The sequence below is a fragment of the Oryx dammah genome, unplaced genomic scaffold (assembly GCF_014754425.2).
Source record: "Oryx dammah isolate SB20612 unplaced genomic scaffold, SCBI_Odam_1.1 HiC_scaffold_27, whole genome shotgun sequence".
NCBI lineage: Eukaryota > Metazoa > Chordata > Mammalia > Artiodactyla > Bovidae > Oryx > Oryx dammah.
The window spans coordinates 109,210,854-109,233,727 of NW_024070211.1; the positions used below are offsets into that span (position 1 = coordinate 109,210,854).

At 35.7% G+C, this 22,874-nt stretch overlaps 1 protein-coding gene across 4 annotated transcripts in view; it reads left to right on the forward strand.

Moving 5' to 3' along the window:
- The first annotated feature begins 1,033 nt into the window (after nt 1-1,033).
- Nucleotides 1,034-22,874, forward strand: part of PPIG (peptidylprolyl isomerase G) — a 38,500-nt gene continuing 16,659 nt past the window's right edge. Inside the window, exons 1-10 of one of the 4 annotated variants that reach the window (XM_040229287.1) lie at nt 1,034-1,044; nt 1,470-1,475; nt 14,541-14,588; nt 14,898-14,975; nt 15,077-15,151; nt 15,722-15,829; nt 16,839-16,883; nt 17,576-17,663; nt 22,032-22,061; nt 22,155-22,294. In XM_040229287.1, the coding sequence (XP_040085221.1) occupies nt 14,915-14,975; nt 15,077-15,151; nt 15,722-15,829; nt 16,839-16,883; nt 17,576-17,663; nt 22,032-22,061; nt 22,155-22,294 (547 nt within the window). In that variant the 5' untranslated portion in view covers nt 1,034-1,044; nt 1,470-1,475; nt 14,541-14,588; nt 14,898-14,914. Of the gene's footprint in view, nt 1,045-1,469; nt 1,476-12,764; nt 13,320-14,540; nt 14,589-14,818; nt 14,976-15,076; nt 15,152-15,721; nt 15,830-16,838; nt 16,884-17,575; nt 17,664-22,031; nt 22,062-22,154; nt 22,295-22,874 lie in introns of those variants that run through there. The other 3 variants (XM_040229288.1, XM_040229286.1, XM_040229289.1) reach the window with 3 other exon arrangements.

Sequence of the window (22,874 nt, forward strand, 5' to 3'; positions counted from 1 at the left end):
TGCTTTTTAGTTTGCACTAGCATAGTTGTTGGAGAAGGAAATGGCAACCCACTCCAGTGTTCTTGCCAGGAGAATCCCAGAGACGGGGGAGCCTGGTGGGCTGCCGTCTGTGGGGTCGCACAGAGTCAGACACGACTGCAGCGACTTAGCAGCAGCAGCAGCATAGTTGTACTAGATTTTTATGTCTCCCAGACTGTACGTGCAGTAAGTTATTTAACACCAAACTTGGCGTCATACCAGCTTTTCTCTTTTTAAGTTTCCTGAAGGATTTAGGAATTTAGTAAGTGCCTGAAAGTGAAGTGAGTTAGTTGCTCAGTTGAGCCTGACTGTTCGCGACCCAGGGAGTGCAGCCCACCAGTCTTGTCTGTCCTTGGAATTCTCCAGGCAAGAATACTGGAGTGGATGGCCATTCTCTTCTCCAGGGGATCTTCTTGACTCAGGGCAAACCCAGGTCTACTGCATTGCAGGAAGATTCTTTACCATCTGAGCCACCAGGGAAGCCCTACTAACTGCCTGTACACTGTTAACCATGTTTTTATCAGTGCAGAGGTTTGTGACTATCAGAGACACTAAGGGAAAAGGAACTATATGGAAGATCATAGTTGCCTTTTCTGACACCCCAGAATGTCAACTTATTTGTACTTAGTTCACTAACAACCTGGCATTCATAAATGTATTTAGATATTTTAACCAATCTGTTTTTATTTCTCATTTGATTTCTGTGAACTACATTAAGGTCGTTCAGTTCAGTCGCTCAGTCGTGTCCGACTCTTTGCGACCCCATGAATCGCAGCACTCCAGGCCTCCCTGTCCATCACCCAACTCCCGGAGTTCACTCAGACTCGCGTCCATCGAGTCAGTGATGCCATCCAGCCATCTCATCCTCTGCCGTCCCCTTCTCCTTCTGTCCCCAATTCCTCCCAGCATCAGAGTCTTTTCCAATGAGTCAACTCTTCGCATGAGGTGGCCAAAGTACTGGAGCTTCAGCTTCAGCATCTTTCCCTCCAAAGAAATCCCAGGGCTGATCTCCTTCAGAATGGACTGGTTGGATCTCCTTGCATTCCAAGGGACTCTCAAGAGTCTTTTCCAACACCACAGTTCAGAAGCCTCAATTCTTTGGCGCTCAGCCTTCTTCACAGTCCAACTCTCACACCCATACATGACCACTGGAAAAACCGTAGCCTTGACTAGATGGCCCTTTGTTGGCAAAGTAATGTCTCTGCTTTTGAATATGCTTTCTAGGTTGGTCATAACTTTTCTTCCAAGGAGTAAGCGTCTTTTAATTTCATGGCTGCAGTCACCATCTGCAGTGTTTTTGGAGACCCAAAAAATAAAGTCTGACACTGTTTCCACTGTTTCCCCATAAGGTAGAGAATAATGTAAAATGTGATGTTAGATTGCTATCTTTGAAAGTCTTCAATATCTGCTATATTTTTAATTAGTTTAACTTAATATGATTGCACTTAGAGGTGCAAGTCTTCTATGAAAATTGCTACCTGTTTTATTAAACTTAAACAGATGAGAGCTTCCCATCTTTATTTCTTGCTCTTGAACTGAAAATGCTCTCTTATAGTGGATTCTGTTTAAAGAAAAGAAAATAGACACTTTGTTAACAGAATGCAGCCCCAGTAGGCATATCTAAAGAATAAGCTCCTTTCAGTTGTGGAATAGGCTGAGAGGATTTACTTACTACAGATACATATTAGCAGTACTCCCTGTGGGAAGCATATGGGAGAAGAGGCACTGGGTAAGTCTTCTGCTCAAGCCTTAACTAGCATTCTATTTGTCAGTGTCGTGCTGGACCAGGCATTGTGCTTGGTGTTGAAGATAGAAAGGTTCTGAGTTCAAGGAGTTTGTTATTGTTTAGTTGTTAAGTTTTGTCTGACTCTTTTGCGACCCTATGGACTGTAACCCGCCAGCGCCTCTGTCTATGGGATTCTCTAGGCAAGAATACTGGAGTGGGTTGCCGTTTCCTTCTCCAGACAAATTTATGATAATGAAAATAAAATTCAACAATCATTTTAACTTCAGAGAGTCAGGGTGAAATTCCTAGACTGTACTTTGGCTGTGTTCAATCTTTAAGGACAATTAGGAATTAACCAAGGGAATCAGAAAGGGCAAAGACCTGCCTGTCATCGCAATAGTTAAGAGTATTTACTGTCTCCATTTTCAAGACTTGGTACTCTGCAGACTCCCTCAGATTGTGTGAAACTTCCAAGTAATTCTTGGAATTATGAATGTAATTCCATGTATTAAAGAATGTAATAAAGTCACTGCGTTATTTATTGCTAATTACAAATTTCACTTTCACTTCGGGGCTTCCCTGGTGGCTCAGCTGGTAAAGAATCTTCCTGTAATGCAGAAAACTTGGGTTCAATCCCTGGGTTGGGAAGATCCCCTAGAGGAAGGCATGGCAACCCACTCCAGGATTCTTGCCTGAAGAATCCCTATGGACAGAGGAGCCTGGTGGGCTACAGTTCACGGGGTTGCAAAGAGTTAGACGTGACTCAGCAACAAAGCACAATTACAAATACTGTGGTTTTTTACTATATGTTTTAATAATTAGTTGCCTATGTCCTTCTGCCCCCCACCTCCAACCTTCATGTTACTTTAGGTGAATATGGAAATTATTTCATGCCTGAAGCTACAGGATTAAACTTTTTACTTATGAATATGTTTCTGATATTTTTATGAAATATGTTTGTTGCAGAAGTTTCAGGTGGAGCAGTGGTAAAGAATCCACCTGCCAATACAGGGCACATAAGAGACACAGACTCGATCCCTGGGTCATGAAGATCCCTTAGGGCAGAGAATGCTGACCCACGCCAGTGTTCTTGCCTGCAGAATGTCAGGGCCAGAGGAGCCTGGCAGGCTGCAGTCCATGGGGTCACAAAGAGTTGGACACAACTGAGCGCAAGAGCACATGGCGTATCATACATCCTAGCATTTAATATTTTGAAATTTTATTGCATTATATATTATTGACATATTAAAGTGAGTTGATACCGTTGATAAAATATTTATAATTCTATCTGCTTAGAAGAAACTTAAAGAATATACATTAAAATGTTAAAAGTTATGGCTTAATTTTACTCAACTTTTTTCATGCGCTTGTTAGCTTTACTGATTATCTTTAAAAGTATTTTCTTTGTAAATAAAGTAGATGGAAGTAAGTATCAAATACTCAGATTTTGGAGGGAGTCAGGCAGGTGAGGTGAATTCAAGAGCTCAAGTAAATGATAAATGGTAACAGCTAACATGCAGTAGTGGAAACTAGGTCAGACGGGAACATATGTACCTCATCTAATGGGGTATACTATGCTGATTGCTGTACAGGAATGGGGCATGTTTCACGATACAATGATTTTTTTTAAAGAAAAAATATAGCTACATTTTACAGGAATAGCTGCAACTCATTTAGATTAAACAGCTATGCAGTGAACAGTTCACCTGCAGATTATTGCTCTGAAAGCTTTCTTTGTGAACTATTTTTAGGAAATTTGTGACTTATTTTACTGAAAATTGCATAGGCTTGAAAATTGTGTAGACTTGATTTTTGTCCTGAATTGTGTTTTTGGTATCTATCGGTATTGTTTTCTCTTTGCATACATGCTGAGTTGCTTCAGGTATGTTTGACTCTGTGCAACCCTAGGGACTGTAGCCCACCAGGCTCCTCTGTCCAGGGGGTTCTCCAGGCAAGAGTACTGGAGTGGATTGCCATGCCCTCCTCCAGGGTTCCTCCCCACTCGGGGATCGAACTGCATCTCTTAGATATCCTGCATTGGCAGGCAAGTTCTTTACCACTAATGCCACCTCTTTACTCCTTAAAAAGAAAAAAAAATGGACTAGATGTTTGTGTTGCATTTTTTAGATAGTGTAATAACAGGAAATCATAATTAAAGAGGGAATACTGTATCCTATTTCTGATTAGATAAAATCTGATATCAGTAATGTTAGAGACATAGCATTGACCATCTTTTGTGTCATCATTGTTCTTCATTAGCTATTAATGTTAGAACATTTATATACTTAAGGTATTTATATAGTGCTTTTAATAATAATTTGCTTTCATGTTTCTTAAATTTAAAGCATATTTGATTTGTTATTTCAAGATACCATTTAAATCTGTTTCTAAGAAAAGTATCCCTGTGTGATGTTACCTAAATGCATATTATAACCACACAGACATGTACATTATAATCTTAGATTGTATGTACATTTTTTATTATATTATGAATTTTTTTTTATAATAGCAGTTATGTTTATTAAAGAAGTAGAAAGAAGTACAGTGAGGCAAAAATACTCTTCAGGTTTTTTTTTTGTAATTGGAATATAGTTGGCTTACAATGTTGTGTTAGTTTCTGTGATTCACATATAGTGAATCAGCTATACATATACATACATATATCCCCACCCTCCAGTCTTGAAACCAAATACTGTAGTAATTATTTCTTTTCAGTCTTTTTTCTCTTTTGTAAATCTCTGAATTTGAAGGAGTAGTTTATGTGATTGTAATAATACCACATTATTGTTTTATATCGAGCATTTTTAACAAATTATGAGCATTTCCAAGTTATTGATCACTGTAAGCATTGCTTCAACAGCTGTGATATTTTGTTCAACTATCATTTTTCATAATACTGAAAAGGTTACTTTGGATAGTATAAAAGGAGCACTAACATGGCCAACTTTATACATGAAGGCTTTCTAAGATAGTTCCTTACAGTAGATTCCTAGCAATTGAATTTTTAAGGTATAAACCAGTTTGAGGTATAAATAGTTTTTACATACATTTCCAGTGGATTTGCTTACTGTATTGGGAATTATTCTTTTAAAAGATCTTTTCTATTTTAATAAGAAAATTATCTCATTTTGTTAGTATTTCTTAAAAATATTTTCTTGATTATAAAATTATACCTGTTGAAGAAAATTTAGAAAACAAATACATAACAATTACCCTTAATTCATGACCCAGATATTATCAGTGTTAATATTTTGTTGTGTACCCTTTTGTTTTAAGTGTAATTGACACATAACTTTAAATTTGTTCCAGATGTACAACATGATCACTGTGTATATGATTATGTGTGTATAATTCACTGTGTATGTGATTGATGGCGGTGATCATTTAGTTGCTTAGTCATGTCTAACTCTTGCGACCCCGTGGACTGTAGCCTGCCACACTCCTCTGTCCCTGGGATTCTCTGGGCAAGAATACTGGAGTGGGTAGCCATTCCCTTCTTCAGGGGATCTTCCTGACCCAGGAATCAAACCCTGGTCTTCTACATTGCAGGCAGATCTTTACCTGCTGAGCTATGAGCAAAGCCCATGTGTATGTGACTATGTATATATTGCAAAATGATCACCATAGTAAGTCTAGTTACCATTCACCTCACATACAAATTTTTTTTTTCATTGTGACAAGATCATCTGTTTAACAACTTTCAAATACAGAGCACAGTATTACTCGCCATGCTGTACCCTATATTCTTGTGGTTTCCCAGGTGGTGCTAGCCATGCAGTGCAGGAGATGTAAGAGACATGGGTTTGATCCCTGGGTTGGGAAGATCCCCTGGAGGAGGGCATGGCAGCCCCCTCCAGTATCTTGCCTGGAGAATCTCGTGGACAGAGGAGCCTGGTGGGTTACAGTCCATGGGGTCTCGAAGAGTCGGACCAACTGAAGAGACTTGGCATGCATACATGCACACTATTTTCTTGGGACTTTATAAGTTCAGATTTGGGGGGTTTTTTGTTTTGTTTTATGATTCCATGTATGAGATTGTACAGTGTTTGTTTTTCTCTGCCTGACTGTTTTCACGTAACACAGTGTCCCTGAGGCCCATCCATGTTGTCACAAGTGGAAGGATTTTCTTCCTTTTTTGTGACTAAATAATATTCCTCAATGTGTATGTGTGACACATTTTCTTTATCCCCTTATCAGGGGACATTTAAGTTATTTCCATGTCTGTAAGTAATGCTGCATAATTCATGATTAATATTTTGATGTAAATCCTGTTTTTCCTTTTAGTTTTATTGAGGTATAGCACTGTGCAAGTGTAAATTGCATAACATAATGAATTGACTTACACATTGAAGAATGATTGCCACAATAAGTTCAGTTTAACATCCAGCATCTCATACAGATACAAGGGGGGAAGTGATGCTTTTTCCTTGTGGTGAGAACTTTTAGAACTTTATTCTCTTAGCAGCTTTCAAATATACCATACAGCAGTGCTAACTGTGTTAACAATGTTGTATATTACATCCCTAGGAGTTACTTATCTTATAACTGAAAGTTTGTACCTTGTAACCATTTCATCCAGTTCCCTCAAGCCTAGGCCCTGCCTCTGGGAACCGTAAATCTGGTATCGTTCTGAGTTCGGTGTGTTTGTGCATGTGTGAATATATTTTTCAATTTACTTTCAGATTCCACATACAAGTAAGATCATACAGTATTTCTCTGTCTGACTTAATTTCACTTAGCTTATTGTCTTTAAGGTCCAACCGTGTTGTTGCAAATGGCAGAATTTCCGTTTTTTATTGAATGATCTTTTTTATGTACATTTGATATGTGTAAAATTGGAATCTTACAGATAATACTGCTTGCTAACTTGCTTTCTTTCACCTAATATATTATGAATATCTTCTCATCTGTGAGTGGTCTTTGATAATTTTTCTTTTTCAGTTTTATTTTTAAAGAACTTTTAACGGTAGTATTAGTGTGCTTTAGTATTAGTAGTGGCATAAAACTGAAAAGTTATACAGTAAAAACAATCTTACCCATCTTCCCCAGCTACCCATTTCCTCTCCCACCAGATGCGTCTGTATTAGACAAAACACATTTTCTTTAAAAGTTCTTTTGAAAAAAATACAAAGAAAATATACCATATACGTTTCTGTAGTTTGTTGTTGTTTGTTTTTTGTTTTTTACTTAAAAGGCCTGGGAGATAGCAGATAACCAGCTTCCTCATTCCTTCTTACAGCCAGTAACTTTTACGGAGGTCATATGATTTATGTAACCTCTTCCTCCTTTAGGTACAGTTAGGTTTATGGCCTTTTAACTATTGCAAGTGATGGTGCCTTGTATGACCTTGTTCATACCTTATTTCGCGAATGATACATAAATTCCTCGGAATAGGGTTATTGAGTCAAAGGGTCGTTAATGCATTTGTGATGTGTGTTGTCACGTTGGCAAAGGATTATCAGACTTACCCCTTTGATAGCGTCAGTAATATATGAGGTCAGCATTTTTTATTTCCTTCAATCCAGTTGGTGAAAAATGTTACCTCTGTTATTTTAACATGTAAGAATATGATTTCCAATGGATAGATGAATACCATCCATTTCATGATGATAGCGTTTATTTAACCAATTTCTATCACTATACAACTTCTTTTTTTACTATTATAAAAAGCACTATAGTGACATATGAATTTTTTTACTATTAAAATCCTTTTCACTACATAATTTTGCTATTTTTTTACTTAAACATTTTTTCCATGTCATATTAAAATTTATGTTTTCATAAGCAGCGTAGCAGTCCATCAAATGAATAGTTCTTAATTTACTTGTCATGTTAGACATTTAGGTTATTTTTTTGTTTTGTTTATTTTTTATAGAAGTATGGTTAATTTACAATGTTGTGTTAGTTGCAAGTGTACAGCAGAGTGATTCAGTTGTGTGTGTGTGTATTCTTTTTCAGATTCTTTTCCATTATAGATTATTACAAGATACTGAGTATAGTTCCCTATTCTATACAGTAGGTCCTTGTTGATATAAAGTAGGTCCTAGTTGATATAAAGACACATTGCCTGGAAAATCCCATGGACAGAGGAGCCTGGTGGGCTGCAGTCCATGGGGTTGCTAAGAGTTGGACACGACTGAGCAATTTCACTTTCATTTTTTACTTTCATGCATTGGAGAAGGAAATGGCAACCCACTCCAGTGTTCTTGCCTGGAGAATCCCAGGGACGGGGGAGCCTGGTGGGCTGCCGTCTATGGGGTCACACAGAGTCGGACACGACTGAAGTGACTTAGCAGCAGCAGCAGCAGTGTGTCTTTGTGTATATAATTCCCAACTTCTAACTCCCTCCCTCCGCATCCCCTTTAGTAACCATAAGTTTATTTTCTATGAGTTTATTTCTGTTTTGTAAATAAGTTCATTTGTATCATTTTTTAAGATTCCACATATAAGTGATGCCATGATATTTGTCTTTCTCTGACTTACTTCAGTTAATATGATAATCTCTAAGACCATCCATGTGGCAGCACTTGGGATTTCATTCTTTTTATGACTGAGTAATAGTCCATCTTGTATGTATACCACATCTTCTTTATTCATTCATCTATCGACCAACATTTAGGTTGCTTCCATGTCTTGACTGTTGTAAATACTGCTGAAATGAGCATGTATCTTTTTGAACGGTGTTTTTCTGTGATTTTATACCTGGGAGTGGGATTGCTGGATCATATGGTAATTCAGTTTTTAGTTTTTTTAAGGAACCTGTATACTATTTTTCATAGTAGCTATACCAGTTTACATTCTCATCAACAGTGTAGGAGGGTTATCTTTTCTCTGCAGCCTCTCCAGCATTGGTTGTTTGTAAGTGTTTTCAAAATAATTTTATTTTTGGCCCTGCTGGGTCTGTGATGCACTGGCTTCTCATTGCAGTGGCTTCTCTTGTTGGAGCTCCTGGGCTCTAGAGCATACTCTCAATAGCTTAATTGCTACTGGGGCATTTGGGCTTAACTGCTCCAAGGGAGGTGGGATTTTCCCAGATCAGGGATCGAATGCATTGGCAGGCAGATTCTTCACCACTGAGCCACCAGGGAAGCCCTGATTTTTTGATTATGGCCATTCTGACTGGTGTGAAGTGATACCTCATTGTAGTTTGGATTTGCAATTCTTTTAATAATTAGCGATATTCAGCACCTTTTCATGTGTATTTTGGAACATCTGTATGTCTTCTTTGGAGAAATGTCTATTTAGGTCTTATGTCTGTTTGTTTTTTTTTTAAGCTGTATGAACTGTTAGATTGTTCCTAATTACTATTCCCTGGTGGCTCAGACGGTAAAGCATCTGCCCGCAATGCGGGAGTCCAGGGTTCGATTCCCGGGTTGGGAAGATCCCCTGGAGAAGGAAATGGCAACCCACTCCGGTACTCTTGCCTAGAAATTTCTATGGTTGGAGGAGCCTGGTGGGCTACAGTCCATGGGGTCACAAAGAGTCAGACATGACTGAGCGATTTCACTTTGACTTTCTTTAAAGAAGATTTTATTTTAAATGGCTGCCTTTAGAGACATTCAGCGGAGAAGGCAATGGCACCCCACTCCAGTACTCTTGCCTGGAAAATCCCATGGATGGAGGAGCCTGGTAGGCTGCAGTCCATGGGGTCGCTAAGAGTCAGACACGACTGAGCCACTTCACTTTCCCTTTTCACTTTCATGCCTTGGAGAAGGAAATGGCAACCCACTCCAGTGTTCTTGCCTGGAGAATCCCAGGGACGGGGGAGCCTGGTGGGCTGCCGTCTATGGGGTCGCACAGAGTTGGACTGAAGTGACTTAGCAGCAACAGAGACATTCAAAGAGTTTGAATTACTAAAGTGTTAAAGGTTAGAATGATTATGAATATATTCTTGGTCTACAGTGCCAAGTTGCTTAGCCAAAGTTTTCATACTGTTTATATTTTTTATTTCATTTTTTAATGAATTGTTTGTTTATATTCCCCTGGTAGCCTTTATGCTTTTAATTGTTTCCTGCATGGACCGTAGAGTCCTCCAGGAGGGGAAGAGGGACAGTGAGAGGGCTGCTCGTGGTTGTCACATGGACTGGTGTTTATATATCGGGACCAAAGGTGCTTCATGCTCTTCGGGAAGTAGGATGGGCCTTGCCAGTGTTCTGCAATAAGGAAACTAGCACATCATGTTTGGAAATACTTCCCCCGATTTTTTACTTTCTAATTTCCCTTTGAAAAACAGAAATAATACATTTTTTCATGAGATCAAATCTGTTTGTCTCCGTTATTTATTTCTTTATTATTTGTTGTTCAATCACTAAGTTGTGCAATCCCAAGGACTGCAGCAGACCAGGCTGCCCTATTGTCCACCATCTCCTGGAGTTTGCTCAAGTTCATGTCCACTGAGTTGGTAATGCTATCTAATTGTCTCATCTTCTGCCCGCCTCCTTCTCCTCCTGCCTTCAGTTTTTCCCAGCATCAGATCTTTTCCAGTGAGTCAGCTCTTCACATCAGGTGGCCAAAGTATTGCAGCTTCAGCTTGAGCAACAGTCCTTCCAATGAATATTCAGGGTTGATTTCCTTTAGGATGGACTGGTTGGATCTCCTTGCAGTCCAAAGGACTCTCAAGTTTGTCTCCATTATTTATTTCATTGTTAGTGAACCTGAAAATTTACTTAACATCCAAAGTTTATTTAGGTAAATACTCAAGTATTTTTCCTTGCTTCCTTTGGAGCAAATGTACCCTTCCTTTGGAGGGGTACACAGTTTTGTGAAAAGAAAAATAATTTCCTGAAATCTTCTAGATTTAAATATGAAACAACAGTAGTAAGCCTGAAAGTGAAACACTTTAAAAATATGTTAAGTCTTGAATGCTCTTTTGAAGAGTTACTTTTACAGGTGTGTATTTGTCATAGAAAACTTGGAAAATGAAAAAACTAAAACAAAAATCGTCTATGACTCTTTCACTTAGAAATAAGCTCTAAATATTTTCACATATTTTCTGCTATTTTATTTTACTTTGGAGATATGTCTTTCTTTAAATTGGAAACTAATACGTGAACATATTCTTGTTGCAAATTCAAACATTATAGTTAAAGACCCTCATTGACTTCCATCCTTACTCCTGTACCCCTATAGAGTACTTACTGTTTGAACTTTTGCTATTTATCTCAAGACCTTTCTCTCTGTGGAAGCAGACTATTATTTTAGGGTATTAAAAAAAAATACTTGAATGCAACTTTGTTTTTTCTTTTCACCTAAACAGGTGTTTTGGATAGTGTGCGTAAAGACTTTTTAAACTGTTTTATAGTATTAAATAGCATGTATATACCACAGTTTACTCAGATATTATCTCATTTGGGGACATTTTGGGTGTTTCCTTTTAATGTTATTGCAATGTTGCAGAAAAGCATTCTCACACATGCCTAGTCTTCCTTGTATGTTTATTGATTTATTAAATATTGGTTTCCTGCCATAATCAAGTACTGTTTGAGGCACTTCGGAATTAAGAGGGGAGCAAAACTGAAGCGGTCTCTTACATCATGAAGCTTACATTCTAGTAAGAGGAAAATATATAAACACTTAAGGTATCAAGTAGCAATAAGTGCTAGGAAGAAAAGTAGAGCAGAACAAGGGCATACAAAGAGCTGGGGGATAGGGCCTGCCTCTGTGGATATACTGGCAAAGAGTGCTTTCCACGAGGAGGTGATCCTTGAGCACTGACAGAAGTGGAGGCGTGGCCGTGGGAAGAGCCGGGGTAAGAGCCTTCCCCAGAGGGCACGGCAAATTCGAAAGACTTGACCAAGGATGGGCCTTGGCTGTTCAGTCTTCCCGGGTGGCACAGTGGTAAAGATTCGACCTGCCGATTCAGGAGATGTGGACTCGATCCCCAGGTTGGGAAGATCCCCTGGAGAAGGGAATGGCTACTGGAGTGGCCAGTGTTCTTGCTTGGGAAATCCCATGGACAGAGGAGCCTGGTGGGCTGCTGTCCATGGGATTGCAAAGAGCATGACTGAGCCCAGACTTTTGAAGAACAGCAGGATCTCCAGTGTGGCTGAAGCCAACTTGGGAATGTTCCATAAAGTTGTAGAGATCAACATGAGCTGAAGTATTTAGAACCATGCTGTCCAGTACAGTAGCCACCAGCCACGTGTGGTTGTAGAACATTTGAAATGTGGCATAAACACTGACTTCTGGAAATTCCCTGGCGGTCCAGTGGTTAGAACCTGACTCCTCTGCTGCAGTGGCCCAGGTGTGATTCCTGGTCAGGGAACAAAGATCCCACAAGCCTCACAATAAGGCCAAAAAATAAAATAAAAACCTGCTTGATTTCCAAGACTTGTAAGACTTGGTAACGTGGCACATCATTCCATTATTTTTGCCTGGAGAATCCCGTGGGCAGAGGAGCCTGGCAGGCTACATACAGTCCATAGGGGGTCACACAGAGTCAGATATGACTGAAGCAACTTAGCACAGGATAGTAACAGAAAGAGAATGTGAATCTTCATTAACAGCATGTTATGTTGATTATAGGTTGGAATAATATTTTGGACATACTGAGTTCAATAAAATATATGTTTTCTTCAGTGGTAGCAGCCGGGTTGGATAATGGTGTTTACTGTTTTGAGAGAATCAGTGGTAGAGAAATAAGAATTTTATTTTTAAATAATATTTATTTATGTATTTTTGGCTGGGCTGGGTCTTCCCTGCTGCTCGGGCTTTTCTCTGGTTGTGGCAAATGCGGGGCTACTCTTAGTTGTGGGGCACGGGGTTCTTCTTGCAGTGGCTCCTCTTACTGTGGAGCACTGGGTCCAGGGCATGTGAGCTCAGCAGTTGCAGCTCCCGGGCTCCAGAGCACAGGCTCAGTAGTTGTGGTGTCTGGGCTTAGTGCTCTGCAGCATGTAGGATCTTTCTGGATGAGGGATCGAACCCGTGTCTCCTGCTTTGGAGGAGACACCAGGAACCCTAAGAAATTTGTTTTAGATAAAGTTTTAACAAAGTAAATTTAGTGTAACATAACATACCAGAAACTACACAAATCTAAGTGGAGTTTAATGTTTTCCCAAAGTAAACTTACCCATATAAGCAGCACTTAAACAACAGCAAAAAAAAAAAAAGAGCAAACAGCTATCCTAGTAGCTTCTACTTATAGTCCTAACTCCATAAATTAGTGATACCATTTATTGTGATTGCAAAGTCTCAGAATTATGATTGTTTACAGTATGCCCTAGAATTGAGAAACTTGGAAAATCATCAAAGATTTTATCTAGAAGATTAAGGGTATTAGGAAGTACTTTCTAAGCTTTCATAATATTTACCTGTTTTTCAAATAAGGAGTTTTTAAGAATATGGTAAATAGGAGATCAACTATAATTGTAAACAATTTGATATGTTCTAGGCAGTGCTATCTATACTCTTTTTCTGAGAATGGAAATCTTTGGGATATTGTGGCTAAACAGCTAACTTTAGAAGTTTTTTATGGAGGAAAATAACTAAGTCTCTAAATCTCCTCTTTTTTCTGCCTCCAAATGTAGAGAATTTAAGAAGGCCTGCACAAGTTATTTAGAAGATAAAAGATAATCAGGTACTAAGTATCAATAATAATTTAATATTTTTCTTTGAGATAAGATAGTTTCCTCAGATTTATGGATCCAGTGTATTCTCAACTTCAGATGTGCATACATTGAAATTTTATACAAATAAAAATGCAACAAACTTAGCAAGCTATTAAAATTAAGAAGTTTTGTTTTGTTTTATTGTTTTCAGGAAGTCTGTGTCTATAATCTTCCTGGATTGAAAGGCCTCTTTTTGTCTCATATGAAACAAATTTTAGTTTGTTAGTATATATATATTGTATCTTCTAGAAATAAAAAATGGAGGAGGTTGCAGAAAAAATAGTTTGTAACCCCCCTTTTCCATACAATAATGAATAAATACATAGGATTTGTATTTTTCAAATTGTTGGTGATTTGGGCAGTCTTCCATGCTTTCATTGTTGACTCTTCTTACCTGTGGTTGTGGTGTGTGTAAAATTGATAAGGAATGGTGGTAGATAATATGTACCTATATATTTAATAAAATTTTGTAGAACTAAATAAATACACACAAATGAGTACTGCTAGAACTGGGGAAATGTCGATTGTGTCAGCATTGTTATGCTTTTTACCCTACAGCTGTGCTATTATACTATAGTTTTGTAAAATGTTACTGTGGGGAAAACATGTATCTCTGTGTATTATTTCCTATAACTCTGTGAATCTATAAAAATTTCACTCGATTTAAAATATCATTCATTGCTTACTGAGCTTACTGAGCTACTAGCTTTAAGACATAATTTTCACAAAAGCATAAACATTTCATTTAGTCTCTGTTTTGAACAGATAGACAGATTTTTATAGTTCATTGTTTTGAATGCTGTTTATACTAAGTACCTTTGTTTCTTCTGCTTTTCACTTTACCCTGTCATTCTCCACCAGGTAGTACAGTTTGGAGGAAGTCCTTACATGCTTATGAAAACAATGTCTTAACTAGTAGCTATCTACTCTGTAGATAAAACTTACATAGAGTATCTCACTTATTGATGTTTTTGTCTACATTAGATCAGTATAGGCTGTTGTTCATGATCAAAAAATAACTTCATATGTAAAATGTAATGTATTTTTACTCATAATGTAATCTACCATATATATAACTATTGTTAAAGTAGTCCACTTTCTTTTTTCCTTGAGGAATTATTTTTAGGAATTTGAATGTCTTTCTTTTTAAAACTCCACTATTTTAATTAAAATTTATTTTTGTTTTCTAGGAGCAAAAAGATTGGATCAGTTTGTCCTTGATTTTTCCCTATTTAAAGGTAACCTGTCTCTAGTTCACTAATCATACAGACTTGATACAATTTTCTGTTTGAGGTGGCAGTCTATATTTGGTTTTTAAAATAGAAATTGTATTATATAATGGCTAAACCTTTTATGTCTTTTCTACAAGATGCGGTATAATCTTTCAAAGAAAATAATCATGTAATTTATGTCATGGAAATAAATATTAAAATAAATTCAGACTACATTTCTTGTTTATGCTCCACAGTTTTGTTTTGTTTTCTCTTCAGAAATTTATGAAAAATCTTTGCTGTTTTAATGTGTTTGCCTGAAACCATTTTACTCAGATTGAAGTATTGACGCCATGGGAATAAAGGTTCAGCGTCCTAGATGTTTTTTTGACATCGCCATTAATAATCAACCTGGTAAGGAAATTAATGCCCCTATTTAACATTTATATATGAATATTTAATATTTTAAATTATCTTTACATGAAGAAATATAAACCAACTACCTTCTTTTTCAGCTGGAAGAGTTGTCTTTGAATTATTTTCTGATGTGTGCCCCAAAACATGCGAGAACTTTCGATGTCTTTGTACAGGTTTGTTGACATTTTCACTCACCCTAATAGTTTCAATTTAACACATTTTAGATTTTTTCATGCATTGTATTTTTCTTTCTCAGGATGCTGATTTGCAACATTGACTAGACATGAAAGTAATTCTTAGACATATTAATTGCAGTAGGATTATATCAGAGATTGATTTTTCCACTAACTAAAAAAGCATGGGTGCTTTTTAAATTAATTTTTAAAAGAATTCCTGAGAGGAGTGAAAATTCTGTAGCTTAAGAAGTCTTTATAGATCAAGAGAAATAATTTTTTATTTATTCATTTTATTTAAATTTTTCTTTCAGTTTTATTGAGATGTGATTGACATATAGCACAGTATGAGTTCAGGTGTGGAGCATAATGATTTGATTTACATACATCATAAAGTGGTTATTGCAATAAATTTAGTTAACATTCATCATCTCATCATTCATCATACTTCCAAAATTAAAGAAGTATGGAAAAAAAATTTTTCCTGTGATTTCATCATTAATATTGCTCTAATACTATTTCCTTAATTTCTTTTCTACTTAATAGCCTACTAATTTTTCTTCTCTTTAGGTGAAAAGGGGACAGGGAAATCAACTCAGAAGCCATTACATTATAAAAGTTGTCTCTTTCATCGAGTTGTCAAAGATTTTATGGTTCAAGGTGGTGACTTCAGTGAAGGTAAGACTTTAATTCTTACTAAACAAAATCAAATATTCTTTGTTTATAAATTTATATTCTTTTATTCTTATGTACACTGATCTGAAAGTTAGACAAGTCTCTGGAAGTACTGGTCCAATTTTCTTTTCAGCCCACTTAATCTTTTGGTCAAACAAAAAGTACTGGAAATTCCCTGGTGGTCCAATAGTTGGGATACGAAGCTTTCACTGCTGAGGGCCCAAGTTCAGTTCCTGGTTGGGGAACTGAGATTTTGTAAGCTTCCTGACATGGCCAAAAATAAAAATTAGAACAACTCATAGAAATAGTCATAAAGGAGGAAAAACATAGGGAAAAAAATTCATCTTTGATGCATGAATTAATTTCAGAAATTTGCTTTTGGATAAAACACAAGACATTGGCTTCCCTGATGGCTCAGTGGTAAAAAATCACCTGCCAAAGAGGGGGATGCAGGTTCGATTCCTAGGTCAGGAAGATCCCCTAGAGAAGGAAGTGGCACCCCACTTCAGTATTCTTGCCTGAAGAATCCCATGGCCAGAGGAGCCTGGCAGACTACAATCTATGGGTCACACAAGAGTCAGGCACGACTTAGCAACTAAACAACAACAACAAAAAAACCCACTATGTACCTCTTTTGTCACATCCAGTTATCTTTTACTACAGTATAGTTTTTACTGTCTTTCTTTTTGTAAAAATACTGAAACTGTGTTTTTAAAGACACTTTGAAAGCTACTAGTAATTTCTGTTAAAGGACCTACACAATCATTAGAATCTGAACAGTCTTTTTTCTACAGATATTAATAGGCTTTGTCACACTCATATTGTTGTATCAGAGAGTAGAAAAAGTAATTTGGGAACTTTTCAGTATTATCTTTTATGATTTGCTGTGAACCTTTGAGTATTGTTGGTATAAAGTCATTCAGGTACCTACTTTGTAAGAATCATTTTGTTTAGGAATACTTCAAGGAAATTACTGACCTAACAGTTCTAAGTTCACGCTTTTCATTCTTAGGAAATGGACGAGGAGGGGAATCCATTTATGGAGGATTTTTTGAAGGTAAAAATATTTATGTTTAAATTAAACATTTAATGTTTACTTGTAAATTAAAAGCTTCATCTTAATCTTTATTAAAAGAGAGATTCAGCTGTATTTCTTAGTGATAATACCAACATTTTTGTGTGTCCATTTTTCTATGAAGATTTTTTAAAAATCTTTGATATTCTAAATTTGGCTGTAATGTTTTCCCCAAATTTGTTTTCTCTGTGGAATTTCTATTAATGTGAAGATCATTTGAAAGACTCTAAATAAACATGTGGTTGTGGAATTAATTTCATATTACCCATCTTTAACTTTTGGGAGTCAGTGAAATTTCACATTCTACCTGCTTTTTTCTTGTTCTAATACAATATTGGAAGACAATCTGCTTTCTTTGCAATAAGCTATTTTCTTTATCAATAGCAGAAATTAAGTTAATGAGTGCCTCTGTGTGCTAAAAACAATAATGAAGAAAGATTGGTGTAGTATTTGGATTTTATAGCAAATGATTGAAAATTAAAAATATTTTAATATGAAAAGATAGGGGAGGGAATTGGTTAATATTAGATTTCTCTTACCCTGACTTTTTAATCTAAATTTTGCTTGGCGCTAAAGATCACATGATAGGAACCCAAGATATATAGAGGAGTGAAAATGAATTTTGAGGGGGAAATTATGCCTATAATGTAACTGAAAACTTTGCTTCTTTATAGATGAGAGTTTTGCTGTTAAACACAATAAAGAATTTCTCTTGTCAATGGCCAACAGAGGGAAGGATACAAATGGCTCACAGTTCTTCATGTAAGAATTTATGATCTGATTTAAAATATCCCTTTTTTGGTGTGTCATTTTTCTGTATTCCTGCTACTGATCACTAATAAGAGAGGAACCTATAAGGGGGAGAATTTTTAAAGGTGGAAGAACAAAGAATTTAGCAATACAGCTGACCTCCCCTTTTGCTGAAAGAGGAGGTCAGCTGTACTGCTAAAGTTTTCAAATGATGAAAACTTCTGTCAAAAGGACACAGGAGCCAGCTTGAAGGGGTAGAGTTTCCACTGGCCAAATGAGGACAAGTTGAGCATTGATTATTTTGAAAATAAATAGTGATGATATCATATTATCAAATAAAAGAGAAATCCAGGCGTCCATTCGGAAATAAATAGTAAATGAATAAGAAGGGAGAAAGAAAAACTTCTTAGTAGAATGCAACTAATACATGTAAAAGAAATTGTAGAGTTAGAGATGTCCCTATTTTGCAATCATCTCAGTAGTAATTGATCCAGGAAAAAATTATCTATGGAGGATAAATTAAGGAACAGAATATTTGCAGTGAGTATCTCTTTATAAATTACTTACTTAAAAGAGTAAAAAATGTTCCTCATTTTTCAAAGATTCTGTATTTGTGAATTTGCCAACTCACTAAGTTTATTTGTAATCCAAAGTCAATACTACTACTGTTTTCCAATTCTGACCATTAAAAAATTGTTACTAGGGCTCATGTCAGCAATTCATGTTTTTTATCATGTTCCATGGGTAAAAATTTGCTCTGCTCTTCAGTAACATAAACTCTTTTGGTCTCAGAAGAATTTAATCTGTCAGCACCATACGGATTATTTCTGTGTTTTCTATTTCATATTTGTAACTCCCTTCTTCAACCATGAGAAATCTCTCTTCCATTATGTTAAAAAAATTCTACTCATTTATTGACTCCTAGATTTAAAAATTGCCACCGTATAACACTGGGAAAAGTAACGTACTAACTAGAGTTCACTGTTTTTAGCAATTTTTGTTTTTAAAGTGAGGATGTGTAGTTATAACATTTAAAAATGACTTTTGTTAGTACTTTCTAGTATAAATTTTGTATGGTTTTATGACTCAAAATATGTTATATTCATTTGTTTCTGATTATATTTCATTTGTTTTTCCTGCCAGATTGATTTTTGTCCTCTTTTTTAAGCTTTTAAAACATTAATATGATTCTAAGAGTCAAAGCAGAGAGAATACCATGGAATTATCACTCCCACCTAACTCTTCACTCCATTTCCATTCCCCCATATTTTCACCCCTTTTTACACCACCTGTCCATATTAGTAACCAACCTCATTAGTTTCTGGCTTATTTTTCTGTATTTCTTTTTACAAACATAAGCACAGATACACACTTTTTTCTTATTTTTCATTTTTTATTATACAGTAGATAGCATACTGTACATAATGTTTTTCTCTGTTCACTTGATATATCCTAGAAATCATTTCATTTCAGTTCATAGAAATCTTTTTCATTTTTTTCATAAATGCATAGTACTCTATTGTGTTTTTATATACTGTAATTTATTCAGCCAATTACCTATGTATGGATGTTCCTGATTTTTTAAACAGAAACAGTTTATATCACGTCTATTGTTTAGAAGACACAGATAAAAAGAAAAACAATCCTCTCCCCAAATGCATCTTTTCATGGAATAAAAATACAGAGTTGCGTATACTCTGTAATCAACTTTTGGATGTAATTAAATTTCTTTATATGTTACTAAATATGAATTAGTAACATTTTAATAGTACATGTTAATCCATTGTTTGAATGTACTATGGTTTTATTTATTTAATCTCAGTTTTGAACATTTGGTTGCTTCTTGTTTTCAAACTGCTCCAGTGAACACTATTGTACCTATTGTTTGATGCATTTTTAAATTCTTCTATGTAAGTGACTGGAGGTTTACTTAGTCAAATATTTGTACATGTTTAAGGCTTTACATATATATTGCTGCATTGACTTCCAAAGTGAAAGTGAAATTGCTCAGTCGTGCCCAACTCTTTGGGACCCCATGGACAGTAGCCTGCACCAAGCTCCTCTGTCCATGGCATTTTCAAGGCAGAAATACTGGAGTGGGTTGCCATTTCCTTCTCCAAAAGGAAGTGCTAATTTTACCAGATCCTCAGCAACACTGTTGCCATTTATTTTCACTTTTTAAAATAAAGTCATTCCTGTGCTAACCAAAACCCCTGTGTTAAATTCACATGTATATTCTCAGAATCTTCCTAGTGTTGATTTCTCCTGGCCTCTTTCCAATTCTGGTTAACTCATCTTTACTTCTTTGTGTTTTGTTTTGTTTTGTTTTTTTACAGAAACAACTTCAGTTTTTTAATCTTTTAAAAAAACATTGTGGTAACATATAAAATTCGCTGTTTTAACCATTTGTAACTAAGTCAGTGATATTATTTATATTCACAGAATTGTGCAGCTACCACCACTATTTCCAAAACTATTTCATCATTCCATAGAGTAGCCATTTCCCCTTCCACGCAGCCACTTGGTAACCTTTATTCTACTTTCTGTCTCTGAGCATTTGCCTATTCTGTATATAGAAGAGGAATCATACCATATTTGTCCTTTTGTGTCTAACGTATTTCACTTAGCATGTTTTGAAGGTTTGTCCATGTTTTATAGCATGTATCAGAACCTCCTTCTATTTTGTGGTTGAGTATCTTTCCAATATATATACATACCACATTTTGTTTATCCATATTTATTTGTTAGTGGACATTTGGGTTGTTTCTACTTTTTGTCTGTTGTGAATAATGCTGCAGTGAACATTGGCACATGGATGTATTTGTTTGAGTCCCTGTTTTCAGTTCTTTTGGATATACCTAGGAGTAGAATTGCTGGATTGTATGGTGATTGTATGGTTAGCCTCTTAAAGAACCATCAAACTTTTCCACAACGGCTACATCATTTCACATTCCTACAAGCATCATACAAATAATGCTAGTTTTTAGCATTATTTGTCCTAGTTTTGCCATTCTCATCACTTTTTCACCAGTCTGAGAATGACTGTGAAGCACTGCAAGTATTGATTTAGGGGTTACAAATAAATTATAGTGAGCAAGCCCGTGGGCAGATATACAGTGTGTGAAGTGAGGATTTACTGTATCTTGATGCAAATTGTATATATTGAATGTAACACAAATACATATATAGTGTACACCTAGGTTTTTACGTTTCTAGGTGCTTTTATCAAGTTGAGGTGATTACAGCTGTTACAGTGAGAAAACAATAACAGGTTATCACTTTTTAAAATAAGGTGAGCTTATTTTAAAGTTCTAACTTGTACATGAAATACATGTATACGTTAGAATTTTTTTAGTAGTATTGTTTGTGTTTTAACCAAAGGTTAGCTTAAATTGTGTTCCTTCTTTCAAATTTCTAATGCTTTTTAAAAGATTTTTTTAAATAATGAATCTTATACAGTACCCATCTTTAGTCCGTTGCATCAGTATTCTTCATAGCTACTCAGATAGCAGCTTTCTTAACTACAAAGTTTTAAGATTGATGTGAAGAAAAAAAGGATTTTTTTAAATGACTTTGCTTATTTTAGATTTTGTCTAAATTTTAATGCAGATCTCTTTCTTCAACATGAGATTTATTTTATGTTAGAGATAACAAACTCTAAGACCTATAGGTCTTAGGCAGGTAACATAAGGGAATAAAGACTGCTGGGATGAGAAACTTAATTATTAATCTTTATATTAGAAAAGACAGGGATACTCAGCTTGACAATTATTGCCACATGCCAAGTGCCACATCTTCCAAGTTTTAAAAAAGGTCTGGAATATGGATTTTTATATAGAAGTATCCAAATTTGTAAATCTTGGCAGCTAGCTTAAAAATTTATAATATACAGGATGGACCACTTCTGTTCAGGCTCCATGGAACACATGTGAGTGCATCAGAATGTGACCTGGGCTCTAACTGTTTAAAATGCTAAGGCTGAAAAGCACTGTTGTTAAACTGGTCTGATGTCTTGGTAAGTTATGGTATACCCAGATAGTAGATATTGTACAGTTATGGATATTCAGTAAGAACCCAGTTACATGCAAGAAACATGGATGGATAGATGTAACAACAAAGTATCAACTTTAAGTTCATGTATGTTTTCAATAATGTATAGGTGTTTCAGAACAAAATTTTGAAAATGCATTATGTCAAAAGCATCTTGCATTCGATTCTATTTAAGGTTAAGGTAAATAAGATTCTATTATGTTAACGTATGTATGAATTCTTGTTTTTTACATTGTTTCCAATGCAGGTATTTTCTTTTCCTTTTTAGAGATGCTAACTTTGTTTTTCTCTGACTTTGTTTTTATTCTTCTATTTGATGACTTCCAAAAGAACAACAAAACCAACTCCTCATTTAGATGGGTAAAGATTATTTTCATGTATTTTACAACCTATTTTAAATTAATATATTAAAATAAGAAACTTTTATTTAATCATCTTTACTTGACTTTTTAGGCATCATGTGGTTTTTGGGCAAGTGATTTCTGGTCAAGAAGTTGTGAGAGAAATAGAAAACCAGAAAACAGATGCAGCTAGCAAACCATTTGCTGAGGTGCGGATACTCAGTTGTGGAGAACTAGTTCCAAAATCTAAAGGTAAATGCAAGTATATATTTCTGCTAACTTTGATGTACACAAAACAGTCTTAATTAGTTGGCATGAACTTTATACTAGAGGGAACATAAGTATGACATTTTTGTGTATTTTTAATGTATTTTTGTATTTTTTTAAATGTGTCTTACCTTACTCCATATTTTGTTCATTTACTGTGAAACTGATTAACTTCCCTTGTCATTAATTTATAGTAATTCATCCTTCTGCTTCCATGTTATTTTTTAGATTTTTTGAAAAGTGTAGTTGTCTAAATAGTATGGTAAGTACTCTTCTAGGAAAAGAGTGTGGGGAGGATGACAACTGAAGAGATTAACAGGCTAACAAACTTTATGGGGATAAATTATTTCCCCTTCATGCACTGCTTAGATTCATAAGCATCTGGCACGTTTGAGACACTTTCTTTACTTAAACAAGAACACTTCAAGTTAACACAACTGGTAGTTTGCTATGATACTGTCTGAAATGGTAAGAATTTGGTTTTAAGTATGTAAAATCTCTATATTAAATATGTAGTTTCTATTGTTTATTACACATATTGAGTCTGACAGTCTAAAAGTAATGA